Source organism: Trichomycterus rosablanca, chromosome 4 (genome assembly GCF_030014385.1).
Source record: "Trichomycterus rosablanca isolate fTriRos1 chromosome 4, fTriRos1.hap1, whole genome shotgun sequence".
In the NCBI taxonomy this organism is placed as follows: Eukaryota; Metazoa; Chordata; class Actinopteri; order Siluriformes; family Trichomycteridae; genus Trichomycterus; species Trichomycterus rosablanca.
This window is the reverse complement of record NC_085991.1, coordinates 4,869,303-4,891,274: the sequence shown is the minus strand read 5'-3', so window position 1 is coordinate 4,891,274 and position 21,972 is coordinate 4,869,303. Positions and strand designations below refer to the sequence as shown.

Below are 21,972 nucleotides of genomic sequence, written 5' to 3'. Positions count from 1 at the left end.
ATAAGACAGGGGATCATGGAGATCAGCGCGTCACTCTCCGTGCCCAATACGGATCCCCACATGAACCCACCTCTTGCAGGTAATAAGAAACAGCCGTCTCTACACACGTGTCGGAGGGAGTGTCCGATGGTTGTGGCTCTCCTAACACTGAGAGTGAAGGATTGCAGCAGCAGAGGCAAATATGAATCGGGTAATTGGATATGACTATACTGGGAGATAATTGGGGGAAATGTGTAAATAGAATAGAAAATAAGGCAGAGGTGGGAGGGAATTGGCCTATTTCAAAGGCTCACATATGCATAAACACATCTACACTCTTACTCTCTCTCACAAACACACACACAATAATGGTGTAAATGTAAAAATCTTCTCTTCACGCTGCAGCTTCCACATCCCGTTTCTTTAGCTGGACCTTTCCACCACTTATGGTGGACCAATCAGCACGCCCGGCGTTCAACCACCCCTCATGAGGACCTTTATGTCTGACTTGACTGTAACAACCATGTTAACTATGTAAGTTCCTAAGCACAGACTCTCCAGAAGCTATTGACTCGGCCACGGACGGGCGTCCAGACAAGCCAGACGAGTCTCGAGAAAGATCCGCTGGTTGACAATTTCCACCAAGCCTCATTACGTCTGAGAAACCAGTTTGGAGTCTGGGGAGACCTTGCAATTAAATGGTGACCTCTGCTGGTGCTCAAACTCCCACTTTCTACAGTCCAGAGCTTCTAAAGGAGGACAAGCCATTAAATCTGCAGGTGTCTGAGGCGCCCACAAAGCTCGAGCAGCATCATTAAGCATAACAACAAGCTAAATTTAACTGTATTTAAATAGGTAGTAGAATGTGTGAATGGAAGAATTTCTGCCAGTTCTGTTGAAATAATATCATGAGGTCAGGCGGTTAATGTTGCACTGTTAGTCCTGGCTTGCATTAAATGTTCAGTTGGGTGAGATAAAAAAAATCCCAAACATTTTTCCACATGTAGTCATATCCAATTAGCAGATTTGTATTTCTGCCTCTAGTGCTGCAGACGTCCACTCCCAAGCAAGGAGAACTGTGACTAAAGGGCGCATTCACATGAGAACATACAAAACCGCTTTTGCACCGGCTGTGCCGTTGTTTCCTATAGAGTATAACAGTGCCGCTTCGCTTGCTGCTGCGCTTTCCTGATTGAATATTGACCCTGTTTGCCGCTGACCTTTTCAAAGCTCCTCCAATAAGTCGAACTGTTTGATATGACGCAGTAAAAGCAACTCAGGCTGTACGAACAACACTTAATGTGAACAAAGCTTAACGTGACTTATTGTGTAATAACAATGACCAAGGAATTTAATTAGTGGAAACACTTATGAGCAGTAATAATTAAGAGAGGTTTAGTGCTCCTGTGTCGCTCTTTTAGTACATTAAACCATGTTAGAAATTTTAGACTCTCTCGGAAAAGCTGATTCTCACAATTTCTCAGAAGCTCGAGCTTAAAAGTGAAACAGTGAGGAAAATCCAGATAAACACAGATACATGTGGAGCTTTCAGACTGGATTTGACGGTTATTCTACACAAATGCAGATTCGTCTCATATGTGCACTTTGATGACCTTTTGTCACACCGCTCAAGCCAAATGCTGAGCACATTGGTGAGTGCCCTAACACAGTTCACCTCCAACACATGTACACTAGCCGGCCGCTTCTTTCCACCTGCATGGAGATCCGTATTGCGCACAGAGAGTCACGCACTGATCTCCGTTATACCCCGTCTCTGTGCAGCAGATGCCATCAATCAGCTAGAAGACACAACACTGCAGCAGTTATGAGGAATCCCAGCAGCCCTCCCTCCTAACTCACAAGCTCCAGATGAGCACTGATTGGCTAGCGTGCTTTACCGCTGCGCCACCTGAGCACCCAGATTTGATATATCTGACAGAGAAGCTGACATTGATTTTGCTTTTGATGGATGACAGACAGCCTGGGTGGACAGTAAACCACAACGGCGCATCATGTGACTGGGAATAATGTGGAAATAATGAAAACAAGCAAGCAAAGAAATGAAGCAAGTTCAAGCTAAATAGTGCATCAATGTACATTGTTCCAGAGACAGAACAGCCCAAGAGAGAAATCCCAGGTCAAATATTTGAATGTGAAATCCGTTCTTGTTTCAATCCACATTCACTGGGAAGAGCTAATGTGCAACTTGGCCTTGTTTTTTTTTATTGTGCACATTTATCTTCGCGCGTGTGTGTGTGTGTGTGTGTAGCCTCACCGTTGCGGTCAATGGCGAAGGGAGTGGCTGGCGTGATTATTTCGTAGTTGCAGATCTGGCTGTACTGGGCCGAGCAGTCCTGGTCCCAAGCCTCCACCTGTACGATACTGTCATAGATCTTCCCCTCTGTCACCGTGGCCTGGTACTTCGGCTCACGGAAAAATGGAGCAAACTCGTTCACATCCTCCACCTGGATGTGCACCATCGCTCTGACACAGAATAAAAGAGCAAAGAAATGATCTAATAAAGGAAAAGAATATATAACCACTTCATTTTTTTATCCAGTATTTACTATGTATCCTCCAAGGTGCGTTAAAATAAATGTCAAATAAATCATGTGCTCTCCCTCTTGTGCCAGCAGTTTGGAAAAGGCAATTTCTTCTTCCAGCATGACTGTTTATAAAGATATGGTTTAATTAGTTTAGTGACAGGAAGTCCGGTGGCCTGCACAGCCCTGTCCATCTTTACCCCATTAAACAAAGCGGTTGGGGTTTTTAATGGCACGTCCAACAAGCTGATGCTCAGGTATCCACATGCTTCCATTCATGCAACATCCACTTCAAATTTACACACATCTTTTTATTTAATCTATGTGGATATTTAAAAAATATACATTTTTTAGGTGGGTAGCACTGTTGCCTCACAGCAAGAAGATCCTGGGTTTGATTCCCAGGTGGAGCGGTCCGGGTCCTTTCTCTGTGGAGTTTGCATGTTCTCCCTGTGTCTGTGTGGGTTTCCTCCGGGAGCTCCGGTTTTCTCCCACAGTCCAAAGACGTGCAAGTGAGGTGAATTAGAGATACAAAATTGTCTGTGACAATGTGTGTGTGTGTTGTTTTTGTTTGTTTATGCATTTTCTCCCTTTTTCTCCCCTTCAGCACGTCCAATTGCCCGATTGCGTCATGCTTCCTCTACACCAATGCCCCCTCCGACAGCCGTATGCATTTTGTCACCTACACTTTGACAGGTGCAATGAGATCAGCACTGTGTACGGAGAGACGCACCCTGACAGTCACAATCGCATTAGTTATGAGAGTCCCTATCCTCCTTTAATATCCCACCCCTATCTGAACAACAGGCCAATCGTTGTGCATGTGGCCAATCAGCCCAGCCGGCAGGCAGAGCTGAGACTCCATACGATGTATTCGAGATCCCAGCTCTGGTGTTCCAGCATGTGTTTTTACTGCTGCGCCACCTGAGCCGCGACAATTAAAACATTTGACATTAAAACTTGAACTGATGAATCTTGTGTAACCAGTAACTACCTGTTCTGTCATGAATGTTAAAATCCCAATAAATAAATAAATAAATAAATAAAGGTCCCTGGTAAGTCACAGACCCTTAGAATCATCCTAACTTTCCACTACCCTGACCAGCATAAAGCAGTTGGATAAAATGAATGCTTTTTGGAAAAAAGGTGGAAACCCAAGCAAACGCTGGGACCAAAAGCAAGATTTAAACACAGGAACCCAGGAACATGCACTCATGTTGCTGTACATGAACCAACTCTGCTTCTTTCTACAGCAAAAGCAAAAAAAACATAATACACTACAGGAAAATAACAGAAATACAAATGAAATGTTAATACCAGCCCTTGGCTTTCTTTCTAATATATTTGTCATTCACACAAGAGAAATACAAACCCAGAAACTCATTTTGAATTTCGGCATGAATGTTTATCACCATGTCAGATCTAGCACACCGAGGTGCTTACAGACTCCTACGGGTCTGAAATGAGGAATTTCTTGGTGGCCTTTCACACTTCTCAGAATAATTTTGTTTATAAGCTCTGTACTCGCTTCTCTCTCTGTCCTTTACATGCTTATATAATTAAGAGTCAGTGAATGCTTTTACATTGACAGAATTATTGGATAGCTGGAACAAAAAATCTGAATTAACAAATGATCAAGATTATTACTAGAGTAATCTGATAATGAGAACCTCAGGAGCTGAGCAGGAGTCTGAATTACTGTAGACAGTATTGAGCGAAGTCAAAAATAAAGGTTCAGTTCAATTCAGTTCAGTAAACTGACGTCAACACATTTGAAGTGAATTGGAACTACTGGAGCAATTATTGTGAAAAGCCTGTGAGAAGTGAAGACTGTTATAGCGTGAAAGATGGAAGCTCATTTTGAGGTCTAATATGTGCACTTCTGATGTGATACATTTCAGAGAATCCAGAGAAGGGTTAGTCTGTGTGGGGTAAATCTGTAAACTAGTGCATGCTAGTTTGATTAATCTAGCTCCATTCACTCATTTGTACTTTGGAAAACCGTTGTCGCAACACGGTCTGTCGCTACATCGAGAAAAGCAACCTAAAACTATATTATGCAAACAGAAAACCAGACATCACATTTATCCAGAAATGCTGATGGCCCAATAGACAGTGGGAACGTGTGCTGTGGTCAGATGTGTCCACGGTCAAGCTTGTTCCATCAGTGAAAGGTGCAAAAGCCATCATCTGTCATGGTATGAGTGTGCATTAGTAGAATGACTTGCATATGTGGGGCGGCACGGTGGCTGGGTGGGTAGCACTGTCACCTCACAGCAAGAAGGTCCTGGGTTCGATTCTCAGGTGGAGCGGTACAGGTCCTTTCTGTGTGGAGTTTGCATGTTCTTCCCGTGTCTGTGTGGGTTCCTTCCAGGAGCTCCAGTTTCCTCCCACAGTCAAAAACTCAGGTGCATTAGAGATACAAAATTATCTGTGACTGTGTTTGACTGATAAATCTTGGGTAAATCTTTGACGTTAAAATCCTAATAAATAAATAACTTGAATATGTGTGAAGGTAATATTGACATGAATTGGGATTCTACAGAGACAAATGCTGGTGTCAAGGTGGCATCTTGGTTATACATATAAGTCATTTCAGCAAGACACTGCCAGGCCTTAAGACACAGGAGCTGCGTCCGGAATCGCATACTTACAAAGTACGTACTAGATTGGAGGAAGTATGCACTACTCGGCCGGTAAAAAAGTACATACTTTCAGTACAGAAGTATGCAGTATGCACACAACACCGCTCCGTACTACATGCGCCATCTTGCCAACGTCAAGTGATGACGTAAGGACGTGATTACGTAATATCACCATAGTTACACTCATTACAAACCCCACTCGCCAAAATTTTGGATATTTATCGTGTTTTTGTTATTTATTCGTCTTTAAAATGTTTTATTTTATTTATCTTACTTACACTTGTGAACAGAGGACTCCGTTTTCCGCTATCTTTCTCCGCTTTGAACGCCTACGCAGCTCCAGTTGCATTATGGGATACATTAGCGGACCGCAAGTGTGCATCGCTTGCATACTCAAACATGGCTGCCCAATAAGTAGGTCATCCGGGTACTTCTCGCGTACCTCTTTATTTATACTATGTATTCGGACATACTAACCGCGCTCGCGTACTCATTTCGCGTACTATTGAGTATGGAAGTATGCGATTCCGGCGCAGCTAGGGTGAATGTGCTTGAATGTCCTGCCTGCAGTCCAAATCTGTCTCCTATAAAAAATTAATGGTGAACCATGAGCGGAGAATCAGACAACGGTGACCAATGACTGTTAGGCAAGTTGTATCAGGCTTGTCACAATAATGGGCAAAAATTGCACCACTGGGATTCAAACCTCAGCATTGGCTGTCTAGGCTAACAGACTGGTTCAAGGCACACCACTGCCAGGTTGCCTCTGCTGGGCCTTTAAGCAAGGCCCATACCCTTAATTGCTTAGACAATATACTTTCACAGTACTGTAAGTTGTTCTGGATAAAAGCATCCGCTAAATGCCATAAATGTAAATGGTTATTAGAAAGTTGTGTTGTGTTCTTAATGTCTCAAGCCTGAAACCATTAAGAACAGGGGGGCCCAATACGCCTCATTCAAGTCAACATGATTGACATGAAATGTGGCCACTGTTTTTTTAATTTGGGGTTTGTTACCATAGCTACGCCTCAGCCTGCCTAAAGTGCTGCAAATTTAGAACGTTTTCATTAATCAGTAGCCAGTTTGCACCATTTTTGCATTTTTCCTTTTGGAACCTACAGTGTATGTGAAGATGAGTGCACAACCAAGCACAAAGAAACCAAAAACAGTTCAATTCGGGCAAGACCACTGCAAAAAACGTTAAACCGTGGAAGACGCTGTGGAAGAACACACATAAGCTAGGTTTGTAATTTTATATTCTGTTAAAGTTACATTGAATTTTTTTTCATTTACAAGCACTGGTATTTAATTCTATTTTTAAGCTTTACCCAGTTTTAATATTAATTCTACACACTTGTGGCTCTTTTTCCAGCTGGCTCCCGTCACGTCGGCCCCGCAGTCGTACGCCTGGATGATGAACGTGAACTCCTTCTGCTGCTCACAATCTACAGGACCAAAAGCTCTCAGCACTCCTTCCCCTGAAGTCTTGTTTAGCACCTTTGCCTTAAACGGAGTGTCCTTGCCATGAATCTTAAATGCACAGATGTCTCCTGTAAAAAAAAAAGAAAAGAAGCAGAGGTATAATGAACACTGCAGCAGGATTTCACTTCAGCTGAAGTGTGCAGGATTGTGGGGGCATTTAGAGCCGCTCTGCTTCTGCTGGGGAAGGAAGAAAATAGAATCAAATTGTGTTAAAAAACGCAGCTTTCAAACCCTGAAAGTTTCAATAAGGCACTGTAATAGTTTTGATCTAAATATTTTAAATCTTGTTTTCTTCCTGCTGGTACTTTGTTAAGTGGCTCCCTTTCATTTCTCTGTGAGAAGAATTCAATTATAAATATTAAACCGAGCACGATTTTCTCATTTTTCCATTTAATTGGTGGACGGCCTCAACGATGTACTTGTGTCTCTTTTCTTTCATGTACAAGGTTAAGGAATGAAAATGTGTCTCCTCTATAATAAGAATAAATCTGGTTTACTCTTCGTTGATACACATACATCAAAAATGAACATTGCAAAAAGTATGTAGACACCTGACGATAAGCTGGTTGGACGTCCTATTCTAAAACCTTGGGTGTTAATATGACATAACCCCTTTTACATCTATAACAGCCTCCACTCTTCAGGAAAGGCTTTCCACACAATTTTGCACTGTGTCCGTGGGAATTTGTGCCCATTCATACTATGTTGAACTCTTCAAATGTTTTCATGGACCTATATTCCTCTAGCACACCAGCGCAGGGGTCCTAAACTTCTCAGTTCGAATCTCAGTTCTGCTACCGGATGGCTGGGCGCCATCTAGGAGGCACACTTCACAGTGTCTGCAGCAGATCTAATCTGCTGTGTGGGAAAAGACTGGACTAATAAAGTGGGTGGGGTCTTCAAATGGTGTGCAAGGACCCTGGTTAGCAGCACAAGAAGGAGCCTCATGTGCGAATCATAATGAAGCTGGAAAGGAACTTTCTTACACAACTGTCACAAAGTTTTAATAAAATATTTAGATATTACACAATATTACTCCTACAATGGGTGCAATTAGGAGAGGTTTCCACCCACTTTGGCCGTATAGTCGATCTACTGCCAACACCAGATCAACCAAACATTGCCAACCTATTAGCTCTCATAGTCCTGTGTCATTTACTAGAAATGCTAGCGCATAAATATGAAATTTGTCACATAAAAGGCTATATTGTATCCACACAGCCAAAAGAATGTGGACACCCCTGCTTATTATTGATTATAGGAGTTTCAGACGCCCTCATTGCTAGGAAGTGTATACATTATCAATCAGTAATATGAATTTATATTGAATATTGAATATACTGAATTTATTTTACAATGCCCCCACTCATTCCCTGTTGAGAAAGATTCAATTATAAAAAATGAAACAGAGCACGCTTCACTATAAGCTCTATTTTCTAATTTTCCTGTTTTATTTAAGGAAAGACATAATGATTTACTCTTGTAAATAATGTCTCTTTTGGTGGTGATTGTAGAGGTTTCAGACACCCTCACTGCTAACAAGCGTATACATTATCAATCAATGACAAGACATTGATGAGTTTGGTGTGGAGGAAGACAATATTAATGGAGTGGGGAGTGTGAAGAGCTCCATGTTAATAACCATGGTTATTAATGTAGAAGTGATGTCCAACAGGCTGGGGATCATTTTATTTCTGGATTTAGTTTGACTCATAGCTGTAGACAGACTGAAGATTACTGAATAAGTGTTACTTAGAGGCTCAACACTTTGTGCACCGAACCATAAATGAATGTCAGTAAGTGCAGTGGAGTGTATTTGTTAATCTGAACATTCAGCTCCACAGTCATATAACACAGTTAAAAGTGATAATGGAATTTACTCACATTTGTCTGCTTTTACCCCCCTGGTGGCTTTTTTATCACCTAAAAGCAACATGAGGTCCTAGTTTCACCTTCAAGGTCAGCCATGTTGACCTGACATGCAGTAAATCCTCTGTGAACGTGCTGTGGTGACCAGGTATAGCTGCTGTACACTTTCAGTTAAATAGAGTCACAGAATTTAAGGTAGCATAGTATTTTGGTCAAATTGTCAAAGTCCTCCTTAAATTCTGAGAGCAAGACTAACCCCTGTTGGACGATTTTAGCTGCTCAACAGTCCAGGATCTGAATTGTCCTATTTTTAGATGTATAATTCACCACATAGTTTAAATAGGACACAGGTCTGGACTGTAGGAAGGCCAGTCTAGCACCTGGGCTCTCTTATTATTAAGCCATGCTGTTGTAACACATGCAGAACATGGTTGGCATTGTCTTACTAAAACAAACAAGCAAAGATGTAACTGAAAAAGACTTGTTGCTTTAAAATGTGTTTGTATTCCTCAGCATTGATGACAAAAGTGCAAGAGTGCAAATGTCATTGATACTAATACCATGACAGACATTGGCTGCTATAACCTGTTATAACCTGTTACATACTTTAAGAAACAAGTTTCTTAGCAATGTGGGGAAAATAAAATCTGTTGACAAACACATTCAATCAAGTCAATTTTATTTGTATAGCGCTTTTTACAATGGACATTGTCTCAAAGCAACTTCACAGAATCTAGGACCGACAGACCAAAAACCCCTGTTGAGCAAGCCGAGGGTGACAGTGGCAAGAAAAAACTCCCTTAAAATTACAGGAAGAAACCTTAAGAGGAACCAGACTCAGCAGGGACCTCCATCCTCTTTGGGTGCCTGGAGGATAAGATAACAAAACAGATAACATATACACCAATCAGTCATAACATTAAAACCACCTCTTTGTTTCTACACACATGTCCATTTTATCGGCTCCACTTACCATATAGAAGCACTTTGTAGTTCTACAATTACTGACTGTAGTCCATCTGTTTCTCTACACACTTTGTTAGCCTGCTTTCATGCTGTTCTTCAATGGTCAGGACCACCACAGGACCACTACAGAGCAGGTATTATTTGGGTGGTGGACTGTTCTCAGCACTGCAGTGACACTGACATGGTGGTGGTGTGTTAGTGTGTGTTGTGCTGGTATGAGTGGATTTTTAAACACCTTACTGTCACTGCTGGACTAAGAACAGTCCACCAACCAAAAATATCCAGCCAACAGCGCCCCGTGGGCAGCGTCCTGTGACCACTGATGAAGGTCTAGAAGATGACCAACTCATACAGCAGCAATAGATGAGCGATCGTCTCTGACTTTACATCTACAAGGTGAACCAACTAGGTAGGAGTGTCTAATAGAGTGGACAGTGAGTGAACACGGTATTTAAAAACTCCAGCAGCGCTGCTGTGTCTGATCCACTCATACCAGCACAACACACACTAACACACCACCACCATGTCAGTGTCACTGCTGTGCTGAGAATGATCCACCACCTAAATAATACCTGCTCTGTGGTGGTCCTGTGGGGGTCCTGACCATTGAAGAACAGGGTGTAGATAATGGTAGAACTACAAAGTACTTCTATATGGTAAGTGGAGCTGATGAAATGGACAGTGAGTGTAGAAACAAGGGGGTGGTTTTAATGTTATGGCTGATCAGTGTATAAGAATAAGATAACATACTAAAGGTAGTGTGTTTGCTGTAACTTTAAGGTTGATGTAGGTATTATTGGAATTTAAGTGGGTCATATCTCAGAATAGTGTGGACAATATCTGTAATGACAGTAAAAAACCTGTATATGTGTTCTACACTCCACCAGGACTACAAGAAGTCCTGTAGCGGTAATTACTGCGGTAAGTATTGAATAAGGTCTGAATACTTTCAAGGATTTTTTTCATTGTTAATAAAACAGCCCTAAACGTATATATGAGATTCCACATGATTAATCTGGAATATGGCAAATATTTCATTCCACATTAAATCTACATCACAACAAAGTGTGCGAAAAGTCGAAGGAGTCATCTAAAGGGTAACTGCGTCCAGTGAACGCAGCATTAATCTCATGCCGTGTTCAGTGTTGACAATACGGGGATCATTAAACAATGGCTAAATGACAGAATGGTAATAATTGCAATAACCCGAGCAGAAAGAGATTAGCATTGCCATGGTCCACCAACGATACGCAGGCTTTGTTTCTCCTTCGTCTCTCTTATCTACTTCTCCCAGTGAAGGTGTTCTAACATGAACAGTGAGCTCTAATCTACTGCCTTTTGTGAATGTCCTGTCTCCTCTGAATAGAACTAGGACATAATTTGGAGAACTTCAAGGAGAGCCCCCACCCCCTCATGTATATGCTGACATATTCAGAATGAATGACCCACACATCATCAGTGTGACGTTCTCGCTCAGACTTTTTCTCTCTGTATCCTTTAAAGGATAAATGCTAAAAGCGTTTACATTTATTCTACACTACCACACACTACCACACACATCCAGGCAAGTAAGTTCACCTTTTTTATTTCATCACTTTTCTATTACCCCCTTTGTCACTCTCAAATTAATCATTTTATATAAATAGCCCAGCACAGTGGCACAGAAGATGGAGCCGCACAGAAACGGGCTCTGTGGAACCTGGATAAAACAAGATAAGATATCTTAGTTGTGATTATATTAGTGCACAGTGAAAGCAGAATAAAAGCGAAAGACTTGATGGCAGGTTTCCAAAAAATTGGGACGGGGCATGTTTACCACTGTGTTACATCACCATTCCATTAAACAATGCTTTGTAATTGTTTGGGAGGACACAACACGATTGTTAGGAAACACCATTTTTTAAAATCCATGTTACCCCCCAATTTAGCGTAGACAATCTGCTGCTGGGGACCCCGACGGCTTCCAAGGAGGGTGTATATTTGCACACACTCCCTCTGATGTGTGCGCAGTCCACCTATCCCTTTTTATTCATACTTTGGTGGATTTGCTTGTGAGGTTGGCCTCACGTACAGAGAGCCACGCCCCAATCTCTGCGCTCCTCCACTTTCTGTACAGGAGCCTTGGGTTGATAACCCTACCTGGGATTACCCGGGGTTAGTCCGGTCTTCCCCACCCAGCAAACAGGAGGCCAATTGTGCCAGCTAGAGGGCGCCCAGCAGAGCTGAGATTCAAACCCGGGAGCTCAGAATCTCTGTGCTGGTGTACTAGTGAATTATCCCCCTGTGCCACCTGGGCGCCTAGAATTCTTCCAATTCTTGCCTGATAATACATTTCAGCTTGTCGACAGTCCAGGATCTGAATTGTCTTACTTTAGCTGTATAATTTACCACATGGTTTAAATAAGACACACCTGGACTGTAGGAAGGCCAGACTAGCACCTGTGCTCCCTTATTATTAAGTCATGCTGTTGTTACACATGTAGAATATATTTGGCATTGTCTTGCTAAAACAAACAAAGACGTACCTAAAATAAGACACGTGTGGCTTCAAAATGTGTTCATACCTCAGCATTAATGACAAAAGTGCAAGTAAATGTCACTGATAGTGATACTGTGACAAACGTTAGCTGCTATAACCTGTTACAACCTGTTATATAATTTAAGACACAAGTTTCTTAGCAATGTGTGAAAATAATCTCCACTGATGAACACATGCTTGAAAAGAATGTCCATGTGAGCATGGCCACGGCATATTCTTCATTATAAATGCTCCGTTGTTGGTAAAAATGCACATTTAAAATTTTACACACACTTTAAATTGCACATTTTAGCAATTGAGAAGGAGCAGAGCATGTCAGCGATCAGAAGCTTTCAGAACAGGTCTTGCTGAACACAGAGTTTACAGATTATTTGCCCATTTCATGCTTCTTTGAACAACGCAAATGGACCAAGGCAGATATTCAAATACGGATCTAATTGGCTTGTCAGGACCACGACTTCTCCATTCAGAGCGGTGACAGTGAAGAAAAATCTGATTGGATTCAGCTGCTGACATTACACATTTAATTAATCTGTTGCACGAGGGTTACACCTTGCATCTCTTAAAAAGGTCTTTCAAACCTTCTGGTCCGCACCGTGAGTTTCTGTCAGCCACTCAGTTCCCTCAACCACTCAGTTTAATAAGGTTCAGATCCCCCAAATGCATTGGTTTTTATTAGGTACAACAGCCATATATGTGGACTTTGTAGACATAGAAATGCTGACTGTATTAAATTTGACCTTGTCCAGCAATGCAAAGGTACCACAGGACCACCACTGGGGAGAAATTGTTTTACTGCACTATTGTCTGCCTAGCATTTCAAGCTCAGACCAAAAACATTTGGAAACACTTGGATTAGCGGATAGTGTTGATCACTTTAGAATGAACAGCACAGGGATAAACACTGAATCCTACAGTCATGGGGCATGGTTTGGGTGCACTTCACCCCCCTGGATCCCTCTTTTGTTTTTCTCTTTATGTCTGTGAGTACATTTCTGTAAGACTTTGCAGGATTTTTGTTTCAAAGTCACTGACAAGAAAAATAAACTAATCTGTTAGAGTCTGAATTGCTCTCAGTTAATGGATGCTGGATAATGAGCTTTCTAGTGCAGGACAATGTCACGCTTCACTGAGTTTTTAATTACGTACTTGTTGATTCATTGTGCAATTTACACATCGTCTTGTACCTCTTTAATCAGTCTGACAAGCTATTAGCTTCTTAGACTAACTACACTATATGAGCAAAACTATGTGGACATCTATTGTGTTTTGGTGACACGGATTGCTACCAGGTGTATAAAGTCAAATAAAGTGGTACCTTGAAACTTAACATCAGTTGGTTCTGGGAGTGGCGTCGAGTTGTAAGGTATTTTTTCCATTAAGGAAGTATGTGAAAGCAGTTAATGTGTTTCATGGTCCTGTGGAACTGCATATATTTTAGGCTTATGTAAAATAATAGGGTTGTTTTTGACACTTATACACTGAAAATAACACAAATATAATATAAAATACACTAGAATACAAATATAAAATATGAAATATATGAAGTGCAGCAGCAAGCTAAGCAGCGCCATCACACTCCATAGGAAACAACGACACAGCAGTGCAAAAGCTGTTTTGCGGCTTCCCATGTGAATGCGCCCTAACACCTACCCCTTTGTTTACCTCGCACGCACGTTGAGTTTAAGGGAAATTTGCAGTTGGAAAGTGCACCCCTCAAACAGTTTGCTAAAGACAGATGGGTCAAACTACCAGCACAGAAGGGCAGAAATCCTATTACAAGTTATAGAAAACGCATGATTGCAGACAAAGGTTATGCTAAAAAATATAAAGGTATGTGTAATATGTATATTATTTATATATTATTTATTCTGCTATATGTGTGCTATATGTCTTTTATTACTATTTTATGTCATTGAATTATTTTATCATTGTTCTGATTTTATTGTACAGAGCTTTGGATGACACTCGCTGTATTTAAAGGTCTCTTAAATAAACATGCCTATTTTAAATAATATTTTTTATTGCCTTCTGTAACCTAATTTAGAAAAAAAAAAGTTTTTATTTTCATTTTTTTAAGGTGGAAGTGCACCAATATTTTAGCCACATCTGTCGCCATGTAGGTAGTCAATTTCTTTCTCTCGAATAAACACACAGCAGATTATCTGATTCTGCTCTGTGTCATTTAAAAAAGAAAAAAAAAATCATTACACACGTTTCCATGCTGACAGGATAAAGTGTAATAAAAGAAATGATGGCATTAACATTTGGGACTGGATAAAATGAGCAGATTACTGGTGATGGTGTTTTTATTACTTTATGGATTTCTGTTACAGGTTCAATACAGTGATTCAGCCTGCAGCTTTTTTTTTTTACATTTGACTGACTGTAATGAAACCAGCAAGAACTTAAAATGCAGGTAACAGCTTCTCGCTACGTTTGAGACCTTAGAGCTCGCAGCTAAAATTAAAAGTGAACAGAACAGCTCCTTCACAGCCCATCAAAAGAGGGTGAAAAATTTTAGTCATTAGACAGAATCCATTAACCGAGCTAACACGACTGAGAACGTGTTGGGGTGTTTTTACACTTACATTTTCTTTAACTTGACCCAAGTTCATTTGGACCCCAGCTATGTTTGTTCTCGTGTAAAGGTGTTTTTTTTTAGTTTAGGTGTGTGTCTGTTCTGTCTGAAAATTTTAATTTGGGTGAACACACAAGGTACGTGAATGTGATTTACAATTGTTGAGGAAAAATAAGGTCACATGATCAAAGAAGACAAAGATTACAGTTCACTGTATTGGAGAATTTATTAGCACAGCAGTGTAATAGCTGCAGAATAAACTGTGGGCATCCTTTTATACTGCTCTAGTCATGTTACAGTTTCAGCACATCCTCTAAAGCTTGGGTGTAAAACATTTTGTGTTCCTTATCTGATTAGAACATCTTGCAATGGCTTAAGACAGACATGGTGCTTCTTTTTGTACTCTTCACTCCAGCCACACTTTCAAGGGCAGCAATAATGGAATGTCAAACATGTCGGCTATTACAGCAGTCACCCGTCATGGAAAATGGAGGTCCTATAGTGAATTCGCGTGTCCTTTTTACAACCGTTATCTTAGTTGGGAGCAGCAACATTTTATGAAGCCCCAGTATATTTGGTCTAATGATGGCCCCGCCACATGTCAAGGACATATCATGGGTAATTTAGGTCTCAGACTATGCAGCCCCATGCGCACAAGGGTTTGGCGTGTTGTGACCCATTCACCTGATTACCAGTATTAAAATAATCTGCAATTTGAGCCACAGTAGCTCCTCTGTTGGTCCGTATCTGATATCCTCTGGAATCAATGAGTCATGGCTGTCCAACAACCCATCGGTGAATTGAGGCTTGTCCCTCTTCAAACTGGTTGCCTGTGAACACTCCTTGCTGTTTTGGAGATCTGGCCATAACAATTCCCCCCCCTATTAAAATCCCCCAGGATATTTATGACATAAGCGTTTGAGTAACTACTGTCAGTCCAACATTTACCATATGCTTGAACCCACGTGCACAATTATTATGAAATAGAAATTGCCAGGGGGGTGAATGTAATGTTTCGTCTCATCAGTGTTTATGTTTTTACTTTATCTCTGCATTTTATATAAATGTATTTTTAAGCTTTTCCTTCACACTGTTTACTCTGTCCGTCTGTTTATGAGATAAGAACAGGACACAGTGAAAATAAATTAACTGATGAGATTTTGCTATAGATTTTTAGCACGGGCAAAATTGCTTTAGCAAATGCCCGATAAGCCTTATCAGTCCCGTGTTTGTTGGGTTTCAAGCTAATAACACAACAAAGCAAAAGCAAACATGTGCACTGCATTGCCAAACTATGTGGTTATTTAGGCATGAGCTTGTCGGACATCCCGTTCCAAAACCAAAAGGGACAGCTTAATGACAGCCCCCACCATTACCACTAGCTGCCACCCTTCTGTCCTTCTGTGCTTCCTCTTTTTTAATTAAAAGAGCATTTGTAAGGTCAGGCACAATGTTAAATGAGAAGGCTTGGCTTACAATTAACGATCCAATTCGTCCCAAATGTGTTTAGTGGAATTGAGGTCAGGGCTCTGTGCAGACCACTTGATGCTCTCCACACTAAACTCACCAAACCATGTCATCATGGATCTTGTTCAAAACACAGGGACACAGTCATGCCAGGCAGGTAAAGGACTTCCCCAGAAAGTCGGAGGTATATCTTTCATTTTATATAATTTATTTATTAGGATTTTAACGTCATTTTTTACACACTTTGGTTACATTCATGACAGGATCATCAGTTCAAGTCTTTAATGTCAAACACAGTCATGGACAATTTAGTGTCTCCAGGTTACCTCACTTGCACGTGTTTGTACAGTGGGAGGAAACCAGAGCACCCGGAGGAAACCCACACAGAAAGAACCTGGACTGCTCCAACTGGGAATTGAATCCTTCTTGCTGTGAGGTGACAGTGCTACTCAGTGAGCCACCGTGCTGCCCGGGTGAGATTAAAACACTGGAATTTATAATGAGGAGGAGTACATTTACACGTACAGTACATTTAGTCATATAGTGCATATTCTGAGCATGGCTCTTGATAGGAGATAAATTAATAACTAGCTACGTCCCAAAGGTGTTCAGAGCTCTGAGCAGGCCACTGGATGCTCTCCACACTAAACCCAAATCATGTTTTTATGGATCTTCCCCACAGTCTAGAAGCATATAATTTATTTAATACAATCGACATTATAAACCTGTTTGCATTGTTTGAGGTTGAAACACCTTGACTTGATAAGGAGGACGGGGGTGAATGTAATGTTTTGACTCATTGGTGATTATGTTTTGTACTGAACTGTGTGTAAAACTGCAGGTATCTCTACATTTTATGATTGTATTTTTAAACTTTTCCTTCATACTGGTTATGCTGTCTGTCTGTTTAAGAGATAAGAACAGAACACTCACTCACTCACTTACTGTCTTAACCGCTTATCCAATTAGGGTCGCCGGGGGTGCTGGAGCCTATCCCAGCGTTTCAATGGGTGTAAGGCACACAGTAACACCCTAGACGGGGCGCCAGTCCATCACAGGGCAGACACACACACACACATATACCTATAGTGTAATTCAGTGTCTCCAATTAACCTGACTGCATGTTTTTAGACTGTGGGAGGAAACTGGAGCTCTCCGAGGAAACCCACACAGACACAGGGGGAACATGCAAACTCCGCACAGAAAGGACCCGGACCGCCCCGCCTGGGGATCGAACCCAGGACCTTCTTGCTGTGAGGCGACAGTGCTACCCATCAAGAACAGAACACTGTGAAAATAAACTAACTGATGAGATGTTGCTATAGATTTTCAACACACTGAATATTCTGAGCATGACTCGTGATAGAAGAGAAAAATAATCAGTAGCTACGCTGGCAGAACAATAAGTGTCTGCGCAGGATGGATCATGTGTAACTTCACAGCTGAACTGTATTTTCTAAATCCCGGCTGAATATAGATGATGTATGGCAGAACTGCCGTGCCAAAGAAAAGTTCGTTACTTGGATAGTTCCTCAGACGTTATCTTTCGCCTCGAGGGAGACACACAGATAAAGGATGTCAACATAGCACTGCATTCATTGATTTTATGTCACGGAAACAGGGGACACGTGCAAGCACTCAGAACCATCGATTCTCACAATCGTAGTTTAATGACGCTGAGGGATAATCCATAATCTCAATGGCTCAGACGGTAATCTGAGCCGCGCTGATGTGTGTATGATCCACTCTACAAATCAACCATCATTACACAAATAGAAGGAACTTATGTTAGTATAAATAACTTCAGTTAAATCACCAGATCGGCTTTATCACTACACATGCGGTTGTTTTATCTTTTTTATGACCGAGACTACAGAATGTGAAAACTGAGCCTGCTGTAGTAAAGTACAGTATTTCCTTTATTACACCTTTCATACACATTTATTATATGAAAAGCTTTTCCACACCAAATTATATGTACCAACAGCCAGAGTAGGACATGGATTATGTAAAGTATATACTATATAAAAAGCCAATTTCTGGACGAATTGGGACATTTTGTAAAATGCGATAAAAATAACAATCTGTGATTGGGCAGCGGTAGCTCAGCGGTTAATGTACTGGACTAGTAATCAGAAAGTTGCTGGTTCAAGCCCACCACCGCCAAGTTGCCACTGTTGGGCCCCTGAGCAAGGCTCTCAACCCTCAATTGGTCAAATTTTATTCAATGATAATTGTAGGTCGCTTTGGATAAAAGCGTCTGCTAAATGTTGAAGGTAAAAAAAAGTGAGAGAAAAACAGAGAAAAAAAAAGAAAAACAATTCCAATGTTTTCACTGTTCAACTTAATTGTATTTTGTAATTATAAACATACGAGGGATCTTCAAAAAGTTTCCGCACTTTTATATTTTGGTTGGAAGGGGTGAGGGTGGGAGGAGCAGTAATCGGTTGTGTCTGAGACACTGAGAGACGCTTATAGTCCGGATTTAGCTCCATCTGATTTCCACCTTTTTGTACACTCAAAGAAGCTTTAAGGAGAAGAAGATTTTCTGTGATGATGATGTGAAAGCAGCGCTGCATCAGTGGCTACAAACTCAACCAAAAACATTTTTTGCTAATCTGCATAAAAAAGTTGGTTCGGTGCTGCTGGGAAAAATGCATCGGAAGATGATTATGTAGAAAAGTGATGTCATTTGTTTTTAAAATTCTTAATAAATAGAGTTTAAAAAGTGCAGAAACTTTTTGAAGATCGCTCGTATTTAGATTTTGACGCTTGTGACACACACTCAGTAATTATACTTTTTAATCATTTGTGAACTGACTTCAGCTGCTCACTGGTCCCTGCTTGCATTGTCTGATTTTTTTGTTTTCAACAGTTAACAGATCTCAACTTCAGCCAGACCAGTCAAGCACACACACACACACACACACACACTAGAAGCAGGTGCAGGTCTAGCATTGCCTTCCTAAAATACCCGTTGACTTCTCAGGAAAAGATGTCGCCTCGATAACACCCGAGTGTCTGGAATCCACCAGTCAGATAAGGAACATGAAATGCTCTCTTTTTTGCCACTTGTGTCAAAGCCTTGACCAGAAAGTAGAAAATGCTGTTGCTGCAGCAAAGAGGTGAATCTTTATCCTGCCAATGTTTGTAAAGCCACTCGACCAGGTTACCAAGCATTTACATTTTGGGCATTTATCCAAAGCCACTTACAGTACTGTGACAGTATACTGTCTAAGCAATTGTGTTAAGGGTCTTGCTCAAGGGCGCAACAGTGGCAACCTTGCAGTGGTGGGGCTTGAAATAGCAACCTTTCTGCCGCTAGTCTACTGCCCTATAAAGGTGCCTGACATGCTGGTAGCAGAGCTGAGATTTGAACTCATGAGTTTGAGATCTAAGCACTGGTGTGCTAACACATTTTACCGCTGCACCACCTGAGTGCCCAGACAAAACCAATTTTATTGCTAATGTATATTGTGGCATCTGCAAGACATAAGAAAGCAATTTTTCTCCTTTAACTGTAGGAGGCAGCACTCTTTATTTGCAACAGATACAATACAGCAGATCCCTCCCACTATACTAAACAAGGTTACAGAAAAGACAAGTCTTTCCTTATAAACTCAAACTTACAAACTCAACAAACACAAAGTACTCCATAAATTATATCATAACAAACATTGACATAAACGCTCCCCAAACTATTCCAACCATAAAACCCATTTAACCATTATAATCTACATTTATATTTTGTGCATTCAGCAGACGTTTTTATTCAAAGCGACTTACAGTATACAATCCAAGGTTGAGGGTTTGGCAGTGGTGGGGTTTGAACCAGCAACCTTCTGCTTACTAGTCCAGTACCTTAACCACTAGGCTACAACAGTAATGTTTCAACTGTGGGTGCACTACATCGTGGGATACTGTGCTCCCACAGCCGATGACATAACCCAACATTTCTATAATGGTGAGCCGGACACTCGCCACAGTATCAAAAAATAATGCAGAGCAACATGCTTTATTATCTGTAGTTATCTGCACCAGCTGTCGCAGTAACAGTTAAACCTGCTAATTACACATACTTTTGTCTATTTGTTGAAATAGAAACTCTTGTTCTTCTTGTTCTTCAATTTAAGTTAAGCTTTCAGACATGAATAACAACGTTTATACATTTCTAACACATTTGCAATCCTGCTGCAGTTCCTGTTTAACATATTTGCTCTATCGGCTGCCATCTATACAAGTCCTATGATCCATCATCTGTTCACCTGGATCACTTCCTGGCCTTGTTTTTTGGCTAATCAGATGTGAGAGAAATCCATTTAAGAGCAAAAAATACAACCTTGTAAATCATGTGTAAAATAAGATTCAACCGAAACGCTGAGATGAAAAATCAGCAAATGAAACTGCGGTTTGTTTTTTATTTTCACCCTAAAGCATCTCGGTGGTGATTTAATACTAAATGTTCCACGCATAATACAAAAACCTACATTCTATTATTCACAGATATAACAATTCATTTTTGACAGCCCGGCTCAGGAAGCATCAGCTCCTCATTGTTCTTCGACTTCAAAGCCGACTGCAGCATGGCAGAAAGAGAAGCGTACACGGAGCGATACAGAGGCAATTCAGCCATGTTTTCTGTACACACCTAACAATACGATGCTGAGAGGACACCTGTTGTTCTTTTGTTTAATAACAACAAAGTGGGATTAGGAATATTTCATTGCATGTCAGAGAAATATGTGACAGAATAAAAACAAACAACAGAAAGCAAATGCAGGTAACATTAAAGTAAATTACTGACTACAGTGCATAATATTATGAATAGATTTCATAAATGTGAGTCATGGAAAAATGTGTTGAGAATGCAAAAAAGTCAAATGGCACCCATGGACTGGATTGAAGAAGATTTATTAAACACAATTGTGGGAGCACCCAGGTGGCGCAGAGGGATATTCCACTAGCACACCAGCGCCGAGATTCTGAACTCCTCAGTTTGAATCTCGGCTCTGCCACCGGTCGGCTGGGCACCATTTAGCGGGCATAATTGCCAGTGCCTGCAGCAGACACTAATTGGCCACTGTGTCTGCTAGGTCTTCAAACACTGTGCAAGGACCTGTGCAAGGCGTCTGTGCAAATTGCATGGATGAAAAGAAGGGGTCCGCTAGGACTGCGCATGGGTCAAAGGAGGCGTGAGCAGCAAATATACCCTCCTCGAATGCAATCGGGGATCCCCAGCAGCGGAAGACAAATTGACTTTGCTAACATCGAGAGAAAAATGGGAGAAAATGCATAAATAAATAGAAAAAAAACCCACAACTGTGGGTTCTTACAGCAGTATGTGAGTTGAAGAACAACAGAGAGATCTGTGGCCCTCCTTCTATACTACTCTAGACACATCACTGTTTTAACACTTGGACTTTGAAACCTCCATTCTGTGATAACGATTGCCCTTTATCTGTTTACAATATTCTACAGCTTAACGACAGACATGCTTATCTCTGTACTTCAAGCACAATATAACTAAGGATTTAATGCACAAAACAGCATACTACCAACACTTTAGTAATATTAAGCATAAAAATGTAATTTTACCATAACATCTGGACTCTTTTTTTGCAAAAAGGGCAGGGCAAAAAACATTACTGAACAGCCATAAGCTTTAAACCTATGTGTAGGCTAACACTCATAGGTTTGGAAATACTTTAACAAACTGTTTCCAGTAAACAGTGATTGTTACTTCCTCCACAAATGCAAGTTGAGACAGGAGAATGTCAACAGACTGAAATAGAACTGAATAAAATGGACTGATGCACAGTGGAAACAAATTGTGCTCTGACAGATTGACCTTTCACAGGTTCAGGAAAAAGGAAAGACCCATCCACATTGTATTGTTATTTT

General features: G+C 40.9%; 1 protein-coding gene across 1 annotated transcript in view; it reads right to left on the bottom strand.

Annotated features, from left to right (window-relative positions):
• Window positions 1–21,972, bottom strand: part of LOC134311235 (calsyntenin-2-like) — a 72,087-nt gene that overhangs the window by 20,855 nt on the left and 29,260 nt on the right. Inside the window, exons 7-8 of the mRNA XM_062992838.1 lie at window positions 6,522–6,717; window positions 2,255–2,463 (exon numbers count right to left, since the gene is read on the bottom strand). Coding sequence (XP_062848908.1) covers window positions 2,255–2,463; window positions 6,522–6,717 — 405 coding nt within the window. The remainder of the gene's footprint in view (window positions 1–2,254; window positions 2,464–6,521; window positions 6,718–21,972) is intronic.